Raw genomic sequence first — 18,059 nt, forward strand, 5'->3', positions numbered from 1 at the left:
GCATACTGAGGATGGAATGTTGTCTGATCCCACAGTATCACTGTTACCACTGTCTCAGCCATTTCTTTGCATTTTTTTTCTTCCTGACTGAAAGAAGCACACTTTCACTCGATTGTTACCTCTAGACTAGACATGCATTTAATTTTTGTGCATTGGAAATCTCTAATTGCTAATTACACTGAATTAACCATCAATTCATAGGTAGAACACAAAATGACCTCAATAAAGAAACTCTATTATCATCATTCTGAAAAAAAAGTTAAAGTCTTTCCCAAGCCTTACAGGCTCACCCCTTGCTTTTAATTCACAAACAACACCCAATTTGAAAAACATTCTCAACTTGCAAGTAATCCCATGAATGGCACCCCTAAGTTCCTTTTAGCGGTGCAAAAATTCTGGTATATTTTGCAGCTAAAGACATATTGGACACATTGAAATAGTCTGCTGGAGACACTCAGGCAGCAAAGGTAGTGGTTAATATTTCAAGTTAATAACTTATCATCAGTAACTTAGTGAGGGCTCTCGTTTAAGGGGAAGAAATGGAATCCTTAGGTGTAAGTGTTGCAGCAACAATTGGCATAAAATGTTGTAGGAAAGGCCTTTGGAAGTTGAAAGAACATTTGAGATAAGGAAGATCCTTTGGGAACTGAAAATTACACCTTTGGTAGAAATTCGGATATTAAGTAGAGACAGAATATCAATATTTGTGAATTTAAATAATTATGTGCCATAATTAGAGCTAATTACAGGATTTGATTTTATTGTTGCAATTAAGGGCAAGAAAAATAGTTGTGATGATAAGTCACTACATATTGGAGCCCAAATCAATCATCTGGTCCATAAGGGCTATGTTGTAACTGTTCCTTGTTTAATAATGTTCATTTTTTGATGTTTATTTTTCCACAAAATAAAAACAAGGATGAAAAGCCGAAACAATAGTTAACTACTCACCTTGTTAGTCCTCCGATAGAGCCGAGGAACTTCTGAAGCATTTTTAAGATAACTGAAACAGGCTTCGCTCACTTCCTCAACAATCTTATCACTTAATGCAGGTATAGTGTTTTTCACAGAAGTCTGAGAGTCTGCCAGTGCCTCTGGTAGGGAGAGGAATATAAACACAATTACACACTAACATCAGTTGGGGAATAATCATTAAGCCAATATTTAATTCAAGAATAACTTGTTCCCTGCTTTCTTCACAGCCTTTTTTTAAGTAGTGACACGAGATAGGAAATGATTTTGGTCTATGAGTTTGCCACCAGAAATAGAAACATAGAAACTCTTCAGCACATTACAGGCCCTTCGTCCCACAATGTTAAGCCAACCATGTAACCTACTCTAGAAGCTGCCTAGAATTACCCTACCCCATAGACCTCTATTTTTCTAAGCTCCATGTACCTATCTAAGAGTCTCGTAAAAGACCTTATTGTATCCATCTCTACCACTGTTGCAGGCAGTGCATTCCTCACACCCACCACTCTCTGTGTGAAAAACTTATCTCTGACATCCCCCTTGTACCGAGTTCCAAGTACCTTAAAACTATGCCCCCTTGTGTTAGCCATTTCAGCCCTGGGAAAAAGCCTCTGGCTATCCACACGATCAATACCTCTCATCATCTTATACACCTCCATCAGGTCACCTCTCATCCTCCAATGCTCCAAGGAGAAAAGGCCAAGTTCAGTCAACCTATTCTCATAAGCAATGCTCTCCAATTCAGGCAACATCCTTGTAAATCTCCTCAGTGCTCTCTCTGTAGTATCCATATCCTTCCTGTAATGAGGTGACCAGAACTGAACACAGTACTCCAAGTGGGGTCTATCTAAAGTCTTAGTAAAAAGAAATAATAAATTTATTTTCACAGGGGATTACAGAGGCAACATGAGTCAAGATTTAAGAAAGCAAGTTGTTGCAGAAAATAAAACAAATTAAGGATTGGGTTCTCTCTTCTTAATATCCCCTGATCTGGGTATAATCTAGCTTGACACCTGAAAGAGGCACTGAGGAAACCAGACTCTTCCTGAAGCCATTTTTCATTCTCCTACTGGTTTGATGTTTAGCTGACTATTAAAAATCCAAATGTACTATTTGGCCAAGAGAAGGGAGATCACCAACTGTTCTGGCTAAGATGCTTGCTTCACATAGTTTTGTGCAATATCTTTGTGTGCTGAAAGAATAGTCACTTTAAATTACGGAAGACACTTTGCAAAAGTGTTATAATATTTTTTAAAGACTTAATCAAACTAAGTCTTTATTCTACCAATACACATGGAAGGAACAGCATTTCCCAAGCAAACAGGCAATTATGATTGGGTTAGCATAGGATTAGGTTAGATTAGGAGCCTATGGTTACAAGTCTAGGGTTTGACCAGATTACCTGACATACCCATTATAATACGGAGGGCAACAAAAGTGTGAGAAATGCCATCTTTCAAAGAAATAGCTCCACCCTGCTGAGACAAAACATCTTGTGAAAAAATACCCATCCAGCTTATCATATGGCCCTGTCCAGACTTCCATTTTGGTGCTAAAGGTTCCATGGTCTTATGCAAAGAGCCTGATTTTCTAAAGTGTATGCTTCAATTACTACCAAAAACACGACTATATGCAAATTGGTGGCTGTATTCCCTAAACTATAAAAACCACTATATTCCAAAAGCAGTTAATTGATTCTAAAGCTATTTGGTATACAATCCCAAGATTGTAAAATACAATACACAAATATTCTTCTTTATATAATAATTGGAAGCACGGTTAAACATTGAAACAAAATCACATGAAACTTTGCCATACGATTATGTTACCACCAATCAATCATTAAATTAGACAGAAAGAGAGAAGCAAAGTCTAATACAAAAAAACACTCATCCAACCCTTCAATAAACCCTGAAATCCTCACAGATTTTCTCCCTGGTCAATCTCTAACAATACGGTAGCACAAAGCAGATCAAAACCATGAAGGACAATGATTATTCCTCCCCACCCCTCAATAATTGTCTTGATTTTTTAAAAAAGGTCTTACCAGAAATGAGAGAGAAATTCTGAAACCCTATCTTTTCTAGTCTTGGGTTAATCAGGTCTAAAAGGCCAGGAAGCTGAAAAGAAAATTTTAATGACAAAGTAAGACATTTACTGCATTGTGTGCACATCCATTGTCTCCCAACCCAAGAACATATAGATCCTGATAGGACATTGTGCCTATAGTATATCATCATGGTGACCACTGCTCATATATCTATCCAGGGAATAAAAGTTGAAATGCCAATTGGCCATGGAGGGCACTACAAAGAGTCCACATTCAGCAATAGAAACTTTTGACTCACTTCACTCTCCTTCCTTGTCAATGACATAAAGTTGGGGTGGTTTTTACAGTCTGCAATACAGCAGAGTTAACTATATTCCAACAAGGGCATATAGGACTCACTGCCTCCCCAACACCCAAACAGAAGACCTGCAGGCGGAGATAAAGATTCAGGTTTGACTGTACGAACTTATTAAATAGGAAAAACTGAATTCAGAGGCTAATCTCACTTTTGATGGAGGAGTGGTAACCAAAATAAAAGCACTTTAACTTCAACAAGTAATTTGCAAGGACAATGTAAGTTTCTGATAGTTCTAAAACTGAAAGCACACTTTTGGAAAACAGAATGAAATTAGTTTTCCTATACCTGCTCTTCAACCTTGTCTAAATCAGCAACAAGGTACACAAGTTGATTCACAGAGAGAGGTGGAACAGTTTTCACATCAGCGGCTTGCCCACTTCCCAGCTCTTCACCATTTCCATTTGAAGAGGATGACACGTTGTTGCTGAAGGTGGACAAAGGTTTTATCCCATGGTGAGTAAGGTCCTTGTCTGATGATGCAGTTTTCAACTGTGGAAAAAGAAAATATATGCAACCAAATGTTTGGGAGGAAAGGGAAACTGAGAAATTAATGATTCCACAAGACAGCAACGTCCATCATCTAAGGACTCCCACCATCCAGACCATACTCTCTTATCATTGCTGCCACTGGGCAGGAAGTACAGGTGCCTTAGGTCCCACACCAACAAGTTCAGGGACAGTTAATACCTTTCAATCATTAGCCTCCTGAACCAGTGTGGATAACTTCACTTACCTCAACACTGAACTGATTCCACAACCTATGGAGTCACTTTCAAGTACTCTAGAACTCAGGTACTCATATTATTTATTATTACTTGTTTTTTTTTGTATTTGTAGTTTATCCTGTTTTGCACATTGGTTGTTTGTGAGTCTTTGTAGTTTTTCATTGATTCTATTGTATTTCTTTGACCTACTGTGAACGCCTGCAAGAAAATGAGTCTCGGAGTAGTATATCAAGTCAAGTCAACTTTTATTGTCATTTCGACCATAACTGCTGGTACAGTGTATAGTAAAAATGAGACAACGTTTTTCAGGACCATGGTTTACATGACACAGTACAAAAAACTAGACTGAACTAAGTAATAAAAAATGTGGTGATATATACAGGTATATTGATGATAAATTTATTTTGAACTTTGAATCACTATGATACAGTAAATAATACACTTTGAAATCAATAAAGGTTGCCCCAAAGGGAGGAAAAGGGTGGGCCTATACCCATTGAAAGCAAATTGGTTAAAGACAGAAAGATAGATAATCGGGACAGATGTGGAGCTTAATATCACTTGAATCGATTGTTGCACAAGAACATAGCAATTAGGGCAATGCTTTACAACACCAGCATTCCCAGTTCAATTCCGCTATTGTCTGTATGGAATTTGCACATTCTCCCTATGACCGAATGGGTTTCCTCTGGGTGTTCCAGTTTCCTCAGGCCATTGGGCATTTGAAGCAAAAAACACATTTCACCGTACCTTTCTAATTTCAATGTACGTGTGACAAATAAAGCTAATTTTTACATTTTAACATTCAAGTGGCAAGTAACACTTGTACAAAAAGAAGCCTTACATTTGATATCTTAAATGGAAATGAGTGTAACCACCAACGCTTGACTTTCAACTGGTTTTATCAAGTCCCACATCTACAAAGTCCTGACTGATTTACTGATTAGAAGCTCAACCTAACCAGCCAGATAAATAATTTTTAAAAAATCATTAACTGTTTCTCTTTCTACATGTTGTCTGACTTGCTGAGATTTTCCAACATTTTCCATTTTTATTTCAGATTTCCATCATTTGCAGTTTTTTTATTATTAGCCACATACATATTGTAGCTAGAAGAACAGGTGAGAGACTGGACACCCTGAAGTGAGTGACTCATCTTCTGACACCTCCGAGCGCAATTAAATTATCTCCAGTTTCCTGGGTAAACAAAGCTCCAATTCTGTTCACCCAACATAAAGTTTGAAAGACACCCAATCAGCTTAATTCTCTCCCTCGCTGGCAGTTCTTTGTATCATCTACAAACTACCCACAGTTCTCTTCAAGGCAATGCCAACAGCACCTTTCAAACCCATAATCTCTACCATCAGCAAGAATATGGGCTTCAAGGACATGGGATTACCATCACCTACAGGCACCCTTAGTAGCTGCATCATTCAGACAGAAATGCATCATTAGTTCTTCAGAGTTGTCAGGTCTAAGTCCTGGGAAACCTTACCCAAATGCACTAAGTATTTTCACCAGAAGACTGAAGTAGTTGGAAGAGTTTGTGGAAGCTGCAACAAGGCAAGGGTTAAGGTAATGACCAGGCTAGGCTAGTTTACTGACAGTGTGCAGTCAGCCCTGGCACGAGAGGCCTTTGAAGAGCATAGCATCCACTTGCACAGCAAGGGACCAGAGCCATCTTCTTTGTTTTCTAGTAAAGTTATTGGCAGTTGGCAGACCAACATAAAGTGCATCACCGTCACCTATTGAGTTTGAGTGTGAGCAAAGAGAGAGAAAATATACCCACTAAATTCCCCCTCCCCCCAAAAAACTCAAATAAGTCTAATGCCTTTCATAAAGTCAAATGTATACTTATATACATTACAATGGCAATGATATCCTAATTCAATTTCCATGTCAAACTTTGTCTGTCACAAAGATTTCAACTTAGCAATTAGATGTTTTCTTTGCACCTCATGGGAACTGCATTAAAATGATTTATGCTGCACTTTCTTGACAAGTGCAATCCCTACAAATGCTCATATCATGCATATTAGTTCTGAACAAGGAATTATTCAACTCGTGCAAGGATAACTTCTTCCCTTCTTTAACACCCATCTCCCAGCTGAGTTCCCACCATTTCAGAATTCTAAGTAAATGCCATGCCTTTTGTTCCTCATTCCAACTTTGTTGCCACAGTGACCGAATAGACTTCTCAATTATGTCTTTCACCTCCCCTTTATGCAAAAGCATCACAACATTTACATCCTTAATTTTAAGTGATTGATTGGCTACAATGTTGGCCATTTTGTTTCCTTCAAACCCTAACGTAGGAAGGAACCCGTAAGAAATGGACACACAAGCCCAGACTCTACAGCTTCAACGGCTGTTGTCCAATCGCAAGGAGAATGTCTGGCCTACAATCTGAAATACCTTTTTATTTTTAAATAGATGGCAAAACCGAGAATGAATCAGAACACAGAAGTATATAATCATTGTGTACTTCTTTGACCGATTCCAAGCCTAAAATGACAGCAATCACTCAGATGTGAATACCAATACTTTGTTTGATAATCTTTTCTTAAGCCACCTGAAACATTTGGAACATAAACAGAAACACCTGACTGACCTGTCACTGCATCTTTTGAACAATCTGTGTAGATATGCAAGAAGCCATATCTGCTTTGCATATACTGCTGAACTTCCTGTGCCAGTGATACAATCATTCATCTTGATCTTTTCTTAAAAACTTAAATCAACCACAACTAAAGGGGAAAACACAGAGGAACGACAGAAAGGGGTACAATGAGACCATATTCCACATTAAACAACCCAAGATTTGGACTGGAGCCATTTGGCATACTGAGACAAGATAGAAGATGAAAATGAAGATTCCAGGGTGATAATGCCATAAGACCATAAGATATAGGAGCAGAAGTAAGCCATTTGGCCCATCAAGTCTGCTCCGCCATTCAATCACGACTGGTCCAATTCTTCCAGTCGTCCCCCCTCCCTTCTCCCCATACCCTTTAAAGCCCTGGCTAATCAAGAACCTATCTGTCTCTGCCTTAAACTCACCCAATGACTTGGCCTCCAAAGCTATTTGTGGCAACAAATTCCACAGATTTACCACCATCTGACTAAAGTAAATTCTCTGTATGTCTGTCCTAAATGGACGCTCTTCAATCCTGAAGTCATGCCCTTTTAACCTAGACTCCCCTACCACGGAAAATAACTTTGCCATATCTAATCTGTTCAGGCCTTTTAACATTTGGAATGTTTCTATGAGATCCCCTCTCATTCTCCTGAACACCAGGGAATACAGTCCAAGAGCTGCCAGACGTTCCTCATATAGTAACCCTTTCATTCCTATACTTACTATTGGTCAGTTACTTTAATTATTCAGGAGTATTATTGCCCTTTAATGTGGAGAATCTATTGGCTATTAATAACTGTATTATCATAGTGTGATTGGTGATTGATAATGCAAATAAGGAATTTAAACATACTGCATACAAGGTTACCAATTAGTTAATATCTGTAACTGCTAGTCAATCCTGTATAAAATGGCAGTTCTTTGTTCAAACTTTAGAACAGTGTGGTGGCAGTGCACAAGTAAATGTGATTGATTCACCACAATCTCCTTAAGGCAAATGGATTTGGGTTATGAATGCCCCTCTTGCAGCAAAATCCACATCCCAATAAAATGAATGAACTGAAAAAAGATCTCACATAGCTAAAAGTGGTGAAGATTTGCAAATACTCTGTGAAAGGATGAGAGCTGCAGCTGGATGGGAAATGGTCTCTTTCATGGTATGTTGGATGGGTGCAGTGACTCTGAAAAGTGACCAGTTAGATGGAAGGTTGGGACAGGCCTTTCAATCAGCATCACAGAAAAACCAGACTGTGGCTGAACTTCATTAATTTTTCATCCTTTGCTTCCCTACTCGTTCCTAACATGAAACCAACAAATCAATTTGAACAATTCTATTCAATTCACAACAACCACAGCCATCTTAAAGAGTTCCAAATTTCAAAGTAAATTTATTATCTAAGAACTTATTTGGCACCATATGCTAATTTGACATTCATTGTCCTGCAAGCATAAATACAATTTATGAAAAACTATTCATAAATAAAGACTGACAAACAAGCAATGTGCAAAAGGTGGCAAAATGTGCAAATAAAAAATAAATAATCCTGACAGCATGAATTGTAGAGTCCTTGAAAGCGAGTCTGTAGGTTGTGGGATCAGTTCAGAGTTGTGGTGATTAAAATTCTCCACACCATTTAAGGACCCTGATGATTGTAGGGTAATAACCGTTCCTGAACCTGGTGAAGTGGCACCTAAGGCTCCTGTATCTCCTGCCAGATGGTAGTAGTGAGAAGAGAGCATGAACTAGGTGGTGGAGATCCTCGACAATGGATGCTTTCTTGTGACAGTGCTCCATGCACTGTATATGTGCTCAATGGTGGCGAGGGCTTTACTTGTGTGATCCATCACTTTCTGCGGATTTTTCTGTTACTGAACATTGGTGTTTCCATGCCAGACCATGGCATAACTAGTGTAGAAAAGTAATCCAGACAACCTTTTAACTTCAAGATTACATTCCATCAAGTACATAATTCTTGGAAATTGAAAATGTGAAGAAACTCTTGCACAGTTACTGTAGTAAACTTAAAAGAGTGTTCATGTGAGATGTGTGTGAGGTCCGTTAGCAAGTTACTGTGTTACTGTGAACAGCTGCATTGGTTTTGGATGGAGGTTTTATTCCAGTCATGTTCATGCTTGGAATGCCCAATATAAATAAGCTTCAGCTGTGCCCAGTGACAGGCTGAGATTAATACATATTTAATTGTCAGAGCAAGTATTTGCCTTTCGAGTTAGTTTCCCTTTTTTTTTTAAAGAGATACAGCGCACAACAGGCCCTTCCAGCCCAATGAATCCCACTGCCCAGCAACCCACCTATTTAACTCAAGCCTAATCACGGGACGATTTACAATGACCTACTAACCTAGTCCAGTATGTCTTTGGACTGAAGGAGGAAACCAGAGCACCCAGAGGAAACCCACACATTCATGGGGAGGAACATACAAACACCTTACAGAAGAAATCGGAAGTGAACTCCGACACACCGACCTGTAACAGCAGTGTGCTAACCACTATGCTGCAGTGCCGTTCATACTCTGTAAGGATTAAGTAAATATTTGATAGAGAAATTCGTTCTTTCTTTGTTTTGTTGCAATGTGACAATAAGGGAATGAAAAAGATTTTTAAAATCAAATATGTGATGTAAAAATTCTGCAAGAGATTATTTTGTTTGTCATTAGTAAATTATAAAGGATGGCAACAGTCCTGAGGGAAATGAAACTCTGCTCTTTACTTTAATATGGTTACACCAATTCTTGGGATAGGCTTCTCTCCTAATGAGGAAGTGAAGTAAGCACTGCATTGAAATGACCTGCTGGTGCACACCAGTTAAGCTCCCATCCACAAGTGGGTCTAGACCAGTAAGCCTCCCATCCCCCTGTGGGTCTAGACCTGTGCACCTCCTGTTTCCATGTGGGTCGTGACCTGTGAACCTCCCATCCTCCTGTGGGTTTAGATCAGTAAACCTCCCATTCCCATGTAGGTCTATGCCACTGCACCTCCCATTCACATGTGGGAGCTTAATGACTTGCAATGCTAAAATTTACTGACACAGTCTGCTTTTTTGATGTAGGAGAGATTATTTTCCTATTTTGCCTGTTCAAAGATAAATCATAAATTTATCCATCTTTCTTTGATATTATTCTTTAAAAAATTATCTCAACTGTAGTGCTCAATGTAGACAAAGAAATGAAAATCAAGCAAATTTCACTGAAAAGTGACCACTAATTTTAAAGATTACTTCTCTATTATATGTCAAAAGTGTTCAAAAATTGAGTCAATATCACCTGTGTGAGTCCACTTACATTTAGGAAAATGAGAGTTAGTCCAACAAATTAACTAGAGTTCTGGAAAAATGCCAGACCTTGTTGAGATTGCACCAATTACGGTATATCTTTTGATTCCGGTAAGGATTTTGACATGGCTGATTAATTTACAAAAGCAATGGTTATGGATTGGGATTCAAGTACAGAGGTCAATGAAAATATGATTAAACCAGGGAAAGCAAGTTTGTGGTTGTGATTCAAACTGTGTTATTTTGGCAAGGAGTGGCCAGCAGGGTGCCAACTTGACCAATGTTGAAGCTATTGCTGTTTATGTTGAACATTAATGAGCTGGGCAGAAAGGCTTAAATCTGTATTAATTTACAAGGAGCATCACTGAGAGCGGCTGTGGAAATTCCTAAACAATAGAGGTGCCAATGTAATGTGTTTAGCATAATAATATTACAGTCCAACCACCTGTGCTCAATTCAGCGACCATCTGTAAGAAATTTGTACATTCTCCCCGTGATTGCGTGGGTTTTCTCTGGGTGCTTCAGTTTCCTCCCACGTTCCAGAGACATAAGGGTTAGTGGGTTAAATTAGTGGCGTGGCTGTAAAAGGGCAGCACACGCTCATTGGACCAGAAGGACTTGTTATCGTGCTGAATCTCTAAATAAAATTTGAAAAAACAGGAGAAAGCAAACAAAATTCAAAGGGTGATACACACAAAATGCTGGAGGAACTCAGCAGGGCAGGGAACATCTATGGAGAGGAATAAACTGTCAACGTTTCAGACCCAGACCCTTCATCCTATTTATTCCTCTCCATAGATGCTGCCTGACCTGCTGAGTTCCTCCAGCATTTTGTGTGTGCTACTTTGGATTTCCAGCATCTGCAGAATCTCATGTGTTTACAAATTCAAAGGGGTCTGGACAGATTGAGTTGGTGGTCTATAAAGGATGCAACAACAGAGTAGTATGCTTGGTGAGAATCTGAAATGACACAGGAGAGTGTGATGCAGGAATGGAAAGCTAAATGAAACTGGGCTGGAAACCAAAATGGGTTCAAGACCAAATGAAAGGAGTCTGACCATTCGAGAGAGGGCAGTGAGCTAGTCCAAATAATTCTGGAGAAATTAAGGTTCAGGAAACAAGTTAGCAATTTTCCATTCCAAGATTCTTGAGGAAGCAAATAAATCAAACTGTTTAATGTATGCGATTGCAACAGCTCTTCAGTTTACAGACTTGTTGAAATGTAAATGCACTGTGTGTCGGGTGGTGAATGCATGCAAGAGATTGCCAGGACGCGCTTACCTAACAGATTTACTGGTGTTCCGCAGGAAATGCCAGACTTTGTTGACAAAGCACACAGTATGCTTAGATTTCAGAAAGATTTTTGATAGAGTGCTACAGGAAAGATTAATCAACACAGTTGGAAGTCATGGGACAGATGGCAAGCTGAAAGCAAGCTGACAATGTGGGGGAAGATGCTTGATAACAGAACTGAAATTTATATAACACTGAAATTTTTTATATCAGATAATTAAAATGTGAAATCAAAAACTAAGAGTATTTAATATGCAAAACAACCTGTGAGGCAAGTATTTGATGTTAATAATTAAAAAGCATTGCAGTTAGACTATATTCTTGTATTCACTCTGACCTTAAAGAGTCATAGTGTCACAGAATACAACAGCACAGAAATAGGCCTTTCGGCTCATCTACTGTACCGAACCATTAATCTGCTTCCAGAGCATAGTTCTCCATTCCCTTCTCATCCATGTATCTCTAAATTTCTCTTATATGTTGAAATTGACACATCTTCCACTTGCATTGGCAGCTCATTCCACACTCTTACTCTCATCTGGGTGAAAAAGTTCCCCCTATGTTTCCCTTAAATATTTCACCTTTCATCCTTAACCCATGACCTCTAGATGTATTCTGACCCTACCGCAGTGGAAAGAGCCTGCTTGTATTAACCCTATCTGAACCCTTCATAATTTTGTATACCTCTATCAAATCTCCCCTCAAACTTCTATATTCTAAGGAACAAAGTCCTAACCTTTTCAACCTTTCCAATATCTCACATTCTCAAGTCCTGGCAATATCCTTGTAAATTTTCTCTGCACTCTTTCAATCTTATTTACATCTTTCCTATAGATAGGTAACCAAAATTGCACGCAATACTCTAAATTGGATCTCACCAACGTCTTATGTAATTTCAATATAACATCCCAACTCCTGTACTCAATACATTGATTTATGAAGGCCAATGTGCAAAAGCTTTCTTTACAACATTATCTACCTGTGACACCATTTTCAAGAAATTATGGATCTGTATTCCCAGATCCCTCTGTTCTACCACACTCCTCAATACCCGACCACTCACTGTGTACGACCTATCCTGATTGGTCCTCCCAAAGCACAACACCTCACACTTGTCTGCATTAAACTCCATCTGCCATTTCTCAGGTAATGTTTCCAGCTAGTCCAGACCTTACTGCCACCTTTGATAGTTCACTACAACTCGCAGTTCACTACACACCCAATCTTAGTATCATCCACAAACTTGTTATCCAGTTTACAATATCATCCAGATCATTGATATAGATGACAAACTACAGACTCATCACTGATCCCTGTGGCACACCACCAGTCATAGGCCTCCAGTCAGAGAGGCAACCATCTACACCCACTCTCTGGCATCTTCCACAAAACCAATATCTAATCTAATTTACTACCTTATTTGGAATGCCAAGCCACGGAACCTTCTTGACCAACCTCCCATGCGGGACCTTGTCAAAAGCCCTGCTAAAGTCTAGGAATACAACATCCACTGTCTTTCCTTTTACAACTTTCTTGGTATCCTCCTTGAAAAACTGTATAAGATTAGTTAGACATGACCTAACGTGCACAATGCCATGTTTACTATCCTTTATCAGCCCTTCTCTATCCAAATACTTGTATATCCAATCCCTTAGAATACCTTCCAATAACTTTTCACACTACTGATGTCAGGCTTACCAGCCTATAATTTCCTGTCTTATTCTTAGAGCCTTTCTTAAACAACAGAACAACATTATCTATCCTCCGATCCTCCAACACCTCACCCGTGGCTAGGAATGTTTTAAATATTTCTGCTAGGGTTCCTGCAGTTTCTGCATTAGCCTCACATAGGGCCCGATGGAGTATCTTGTCAGGGTCTAGGGATTTATCCACCCTAATATGCCTTAAGGCAGCAATCACCTCCTCCTCTGTAATCTATATAGAGTCCATGACCTTGATGCTGCATTTCCTCACAACAGTAGACTGTGTCTGCACCTCCAGTAAATACAGATGCAAAAAGTCAATTTAAAATCTCTCCTACATTTTTCAGTTCCATCAATAGATTACCACTCCGATCTTTCAGAGGACCAATTTTTTTTGCCCTTAATATATCTATACAAGCCCTAGGATTCTCCTTCACCTTGTCTGCTAAAGCAGCCTTATGTCTCCTTTTAGCCCTCCTGATTTTGTTAAGTTTTCTCTTGTATTTCTAACATTCCTCAAGAACCTCGTTTGTTCCTACCTGCCTATACCTGCCATGTACCCTTCTCTTTAACCAGGGCTTCAATATCTCTTGAAAACCAAGGTTCCATAAGAATGTTAAACTTGCCTTTTATTCTGACAGAAAAATACAGACTCTGTACTCTCAAAGTTTCACTTTTAAAAATCTTCCAATTACCAAATACACCTTTGCCAGAAAACAACCTGTCCCAATCCACACCTGTCAGATCCTTTCTGATACCATCAAAATTGGCCTTTCTCCAATTTAGAATCTCAACTTGAGGACCAGACTGATCCTTTTCCATAATTATCTTGAAACTAATGGCATTATAACCACTAAATGCAAAGTGTTCCCCTAAACAAAGTTCTGTCACCTGCCCTTTCTCATTCCCTAATAGCAGATCAAGTACGGAATACTCTCTCGCTGGGGCTCATTAAAGAATCTTTCCTGAACACATTTGACAAACTCTTTTTCATCCAGCCCTTTTACAGTATGGGAGTCCCAGAGAATATGTAGAAAGTTAAAATCACCTGCTATCACAATCATTTGTTTCTTGCCACAGTCTAAGATCTCTTTACAAATTTGCTCCTCTAAATGCCATGGATTGTTGAGTAGTCTAAAATAATCCCATTAACATGGTCATACATTTCTTATTCCTCAGTTCTATCAATAAAGTCACACTAGATGACTCTCCAGTCTGTCCTGACTGAACATTGCCTTCATATTTTTCCTGAATATTAATGCCATCCCTCCCCCTTTAATCTTCACCACTCTATCACATCCAAAACAATGAAACCCTGGAGCACTGAGCAAGTTGACAGCCCTGCCCCTCCTGCAACCACTAATCTCACTAATGGCTGAAATGTCATAATTTCACATGCTGTTCAGTGCCCTAAACTCATTAATGTTTTCTACAATACTCTTTGCATTGAAACATACATAGCTCAGAACATTTGTCCCACCATTCTCAACCTTTTCATTCCTGACCTTGTATGTAGGCTTACCAACATCTTTCTCCACAACCACTCCAATATCTCTTCTGGCTCTCTGATTCCCATCCCCGTGCAACTCTAGATTAAACCCTCCCCACCCCCCACACCCTGGTCTAGCACTAACAAACCTTCCTACTAGGATATTAGTTCCCCTCCAGTTCAGGTGCAAACCATCCCTTCTATACAGGTCCCACCTTCCCTGGAAGGGCCTATGATCCAAAATCTGAACCTCTCCCTCCTGCACTAACTCCTTAGCCATGTAGTTCGTGACACAGGGTAAGAGTAGCAATCCTGAGATCATAACCCTGGAGGTCCTGTCCTTTAACTTAGTACCTAACTCCCTGAACTCACTTTGAGGACCTCGTTACCCAGATTACATATGTCATTGGTATCAAAGTGGACCACGACCTCTGGCTTCTCAACCTCCCATTTAAGAATGCTATGGACACAATCCAAGACATCCCTGACTCTGGCACCTGGGAGGCAATAAACCATCCAGGAATCTCATTCTCATCTACAAAACCTCCTTTCCGTTCTCCTAGCCAAGAATCCCCTAGCACAATAGCTTGCCTCTTCTCCCCCCCTTCCCTTCTGCGCCACAGTATAGAATTATATTATAGTGACATAATATAGAGCAAAGAATTATAGCAAACATACATTTGCAGAAGGGCTGATCTTTGCGAACATTCCTTTCTATGTTAAATAAAGTAAACTTTGTACCAAGGCTATTGAGAGTCTTTAAATCCTTTTCATATTAACGACACGATGATAGCACTGGAGGATAGGACTGAGCAGAAGTTACAGGAACCGTGAGGCAGCAGCATTAAAAGCTGTATGCTGTATTCTCTGCAGTACCTCTGCTACTATAATACAGAAAACAATAATTTGCTATCACGATGCCAATAGAAGGACCACAGCTCTGAAGTATACATTTCTATTCTTCTCTCCCTGTATGCTACTTGTCCTGTAGAACATGGTTTAGATTTCCATTATCTGCATTTTAAAAAAATTTCCATTGTGGTTACATTACCAGTCTCACAAGCATAGGTCTGGACAACTAACGCAGATAGAAAAGCTCAAATCCCACAATTGCAGCTAATTAAATGAAACTGAGATTTTACAGAAAGCTAGTATCAATGACTTCAACCATGAAACTACTAGATTGTTGTAACAATCACTAATGCCCTTTCACAGTCAGAGTGTATCATCCTTCTATGCTCTATGTTTTATTTTATTTTATTCTATGTTCTATTTTCTATGTTTCTATCCTTACCCAGTGTGGAATACAGGCAACTATAAACCACTAATGTGGTTGTCTTGCTCTGAAATGGCAGACTCATGGGCAACTTCCACGACATCCACATCCATTCAACAAATGAATAAATCATTTTTGTTTTCCTTATTCTCAACAAGTAATTCGAGATCAAACTATTTGTCTAAGGATATTCTACAGGTGCCATGTAAATCTAAGTTATTGCTTTAGTGTATGTGTGGACTGATAGGAAATTGCAAAAGCAGTCACTGGATCTTCACAGAATTTAAACAACCAGCTGGTCAATTCAAAAATTTGAGTATCATATGCTCGTGTCAATAAATGACTAACCATATTTACATTTAAATTGAGTAACTTAATTCCTCTGTCAAGAACATTGCCAATCTGAACTATCATAACAATGTGGCAAGTTAACAGGATGTTTGCAAATCAGAATCTGAATCAGGTTTATCATCACTGACATATGTCGTGAAATTTGCAGCAGCAATACAGTGCAATATGTAAATATATTCTTACTATTTTCTATATATAAATTAGATTAGTGCAGAAAGGAAACAAAATAAAAATAGTGAGGTAGTGTTCATGGGTTCAATGTCTGTTCAGAAATTAGATGGCAGAGGGGAAGAAACTCTTCCTAACGTCAAGGATGAGTCTTCAAGCTCCTGTACCGCCTCCTTTCTGCAATTCCAGGAATTTGAAGGGGTAAAGAAAAGGGCCACTCACCTCGTCCACCCACTTAACGTAACGTGCTAGCAATTGCAGTGTCATTTTCCAGAAACGGTGAGCCAGTGGAGGAAGGTAGACGCGATCATCCCAGCATTTCATAAGGTTCTGCCACAAAATGCAAGTAACCTGAAGCCTGAACTCGCTTCCATCTAAGTCAAATAAATCAAACATTGTTAGTACAAACTTTTGAACTGGTTTTGTTATGCTTTGAGGAGGTTGACTCCATTTACTCTTCATTTAAAATACTTCTGTTGGAACAAAAGTAATTACCTGGTGCTTCCTTCAAACCTTCAGACAAAGAAGCCTCCAAATTTCCTGCAATTTCTTTGAATCTATGAAAAGATTAGATATAACAGAAATAGCCACAAGATCAAATGTTTCTTGAACTGTGTAATGACTCGATGAAAAAGACATGAAAAAATATTCAGTTTATACATGCTTTTTGACAGTGGTCAGGTTTTTCTTTCATTCCATATTTTTCATATAGACAAGTTTCCTGCTGCTTATTAAAGTGCAAGCCGAAGAATGTACTCTTAATACTCTTAACACCCATTCTTAACATGTGAGCAGAGGAAACCTTTACCTTCTGCCATTCAATTAGATTGTGGCTGATCTATAAATTCTTTACTCTGGAGCTGTGAAGGCAGAGGGAAAATCTGATTTCTAAGTTTCTAAGTTTACAAGGAGCTCAGATAAAATACAGGGCTGGTTTCTTTTTCCCAGGGTCAAAAACTCCAGTACAGTACTAGATTATAAGGGGTAAGTTCAAAGGAAATATGCAGGGCAAGTTTTTTTTTCTTTTTACACACACAGAGTGGTGATTGCCAGACTCAAAAAGAGTTACTTTCCCCAAGCAATAAAGCTGATCAACATCTCCACCCACTAACCCACCCCTCCACACCCCAACCACCACTACTTTATCATTTCCTGTCAGTCACCTTATGTACAGACACTCCTGTGCCTACCATCTCTTTATGGACATACAATTAATCTACGTAAATGTAACACGCTGTAAGGTTTCACTGCTAACGTAATGGCTGCTCTGTAATGTTCCACTGCTAAGGTCATGGTTTCTCTGTAGCAGCAATGTTTGCGTTATGACTAGAGATAACGGGGCCTTTGGAATGTATGTTAGCCAATGAGCAGGATATTGTTCTTGTGAGTCTGGGAGCAGGGATTTTGCGGTCTTTTGTCGGCGAGAGATGAAGAGAGAAGACGCGTGTGGAAAGAGCAGGTAGGCCACTGGACGGAGTGGACGGGGAGCGAGGGTCCGAAGGTCAGCGACACTCGGAGGAGGTTGATGGTGGACAAATGGCCTTATCAGTAAACTCCAACATGCATATTTGACTTTTTTCCTCAAAATGGGTCCTTTTTCTTTTTATTTTCTTTACTAACCCTATACTCAAATTAAGATTTATAAAGTACAATCATTTAATTGCATATGGTGTACCGTCTGATATTTTGTGGTTCGGATTTGTAACCAGGCAACACAACACGCAGCATCCACACAAACAAGATTTCT

General features: G+C 39.2%; 1 protein-coding gene across 1 annotated transcript in view; it reads right to left on the bottom strand.

The window, feature by feature from the left end:
- Positions 1–18,059, bottom strand: part of cog2 (component of oligomeric golgi complex 2) — a 64,131-nt gene that overhangs the window by 13,883 nt on the left and 32,189 nt on the right. The window contains exons 11-15 of the mRNA XM_073056578.1: positions 16,808–16,869; positions 16,535–16,686; positions 3,666–3,869; positions 3,020–3,092; positions 952–1,094 (exon numbers count right to left, since the gene is read on the bottom strand). Coding sequence (XP_072912679.1) covers positions 952–1,094; positions 3,020–3,092; positions 3,666–3,869; positions 16,535–16,686; positions 16,808–16,869 — 634 coding nt within the window. The remainder of the gene's footprint in view (positions 1–951; positions 1,095–3,019; positions 3,093–3,665; positions 3,870–16,534; positions 16,687–16,807; positions 16,870–18,059) is intronic.

This window comes from Hemitrygon akajei, chromosome 9 (genome assembly GCF_048418815.1).
Source record: "Hemitrygon akajei chromosome 9, sHemAka1.3, whole genome shotgun sequence".
NCBI classification, from domain to species: Eukaryota; Metazoa; Chordata; class Chondrichthyes; order Myliobatiformes; family Dasyatidae; genus Hemitrygon; species Hemitrygon akajei.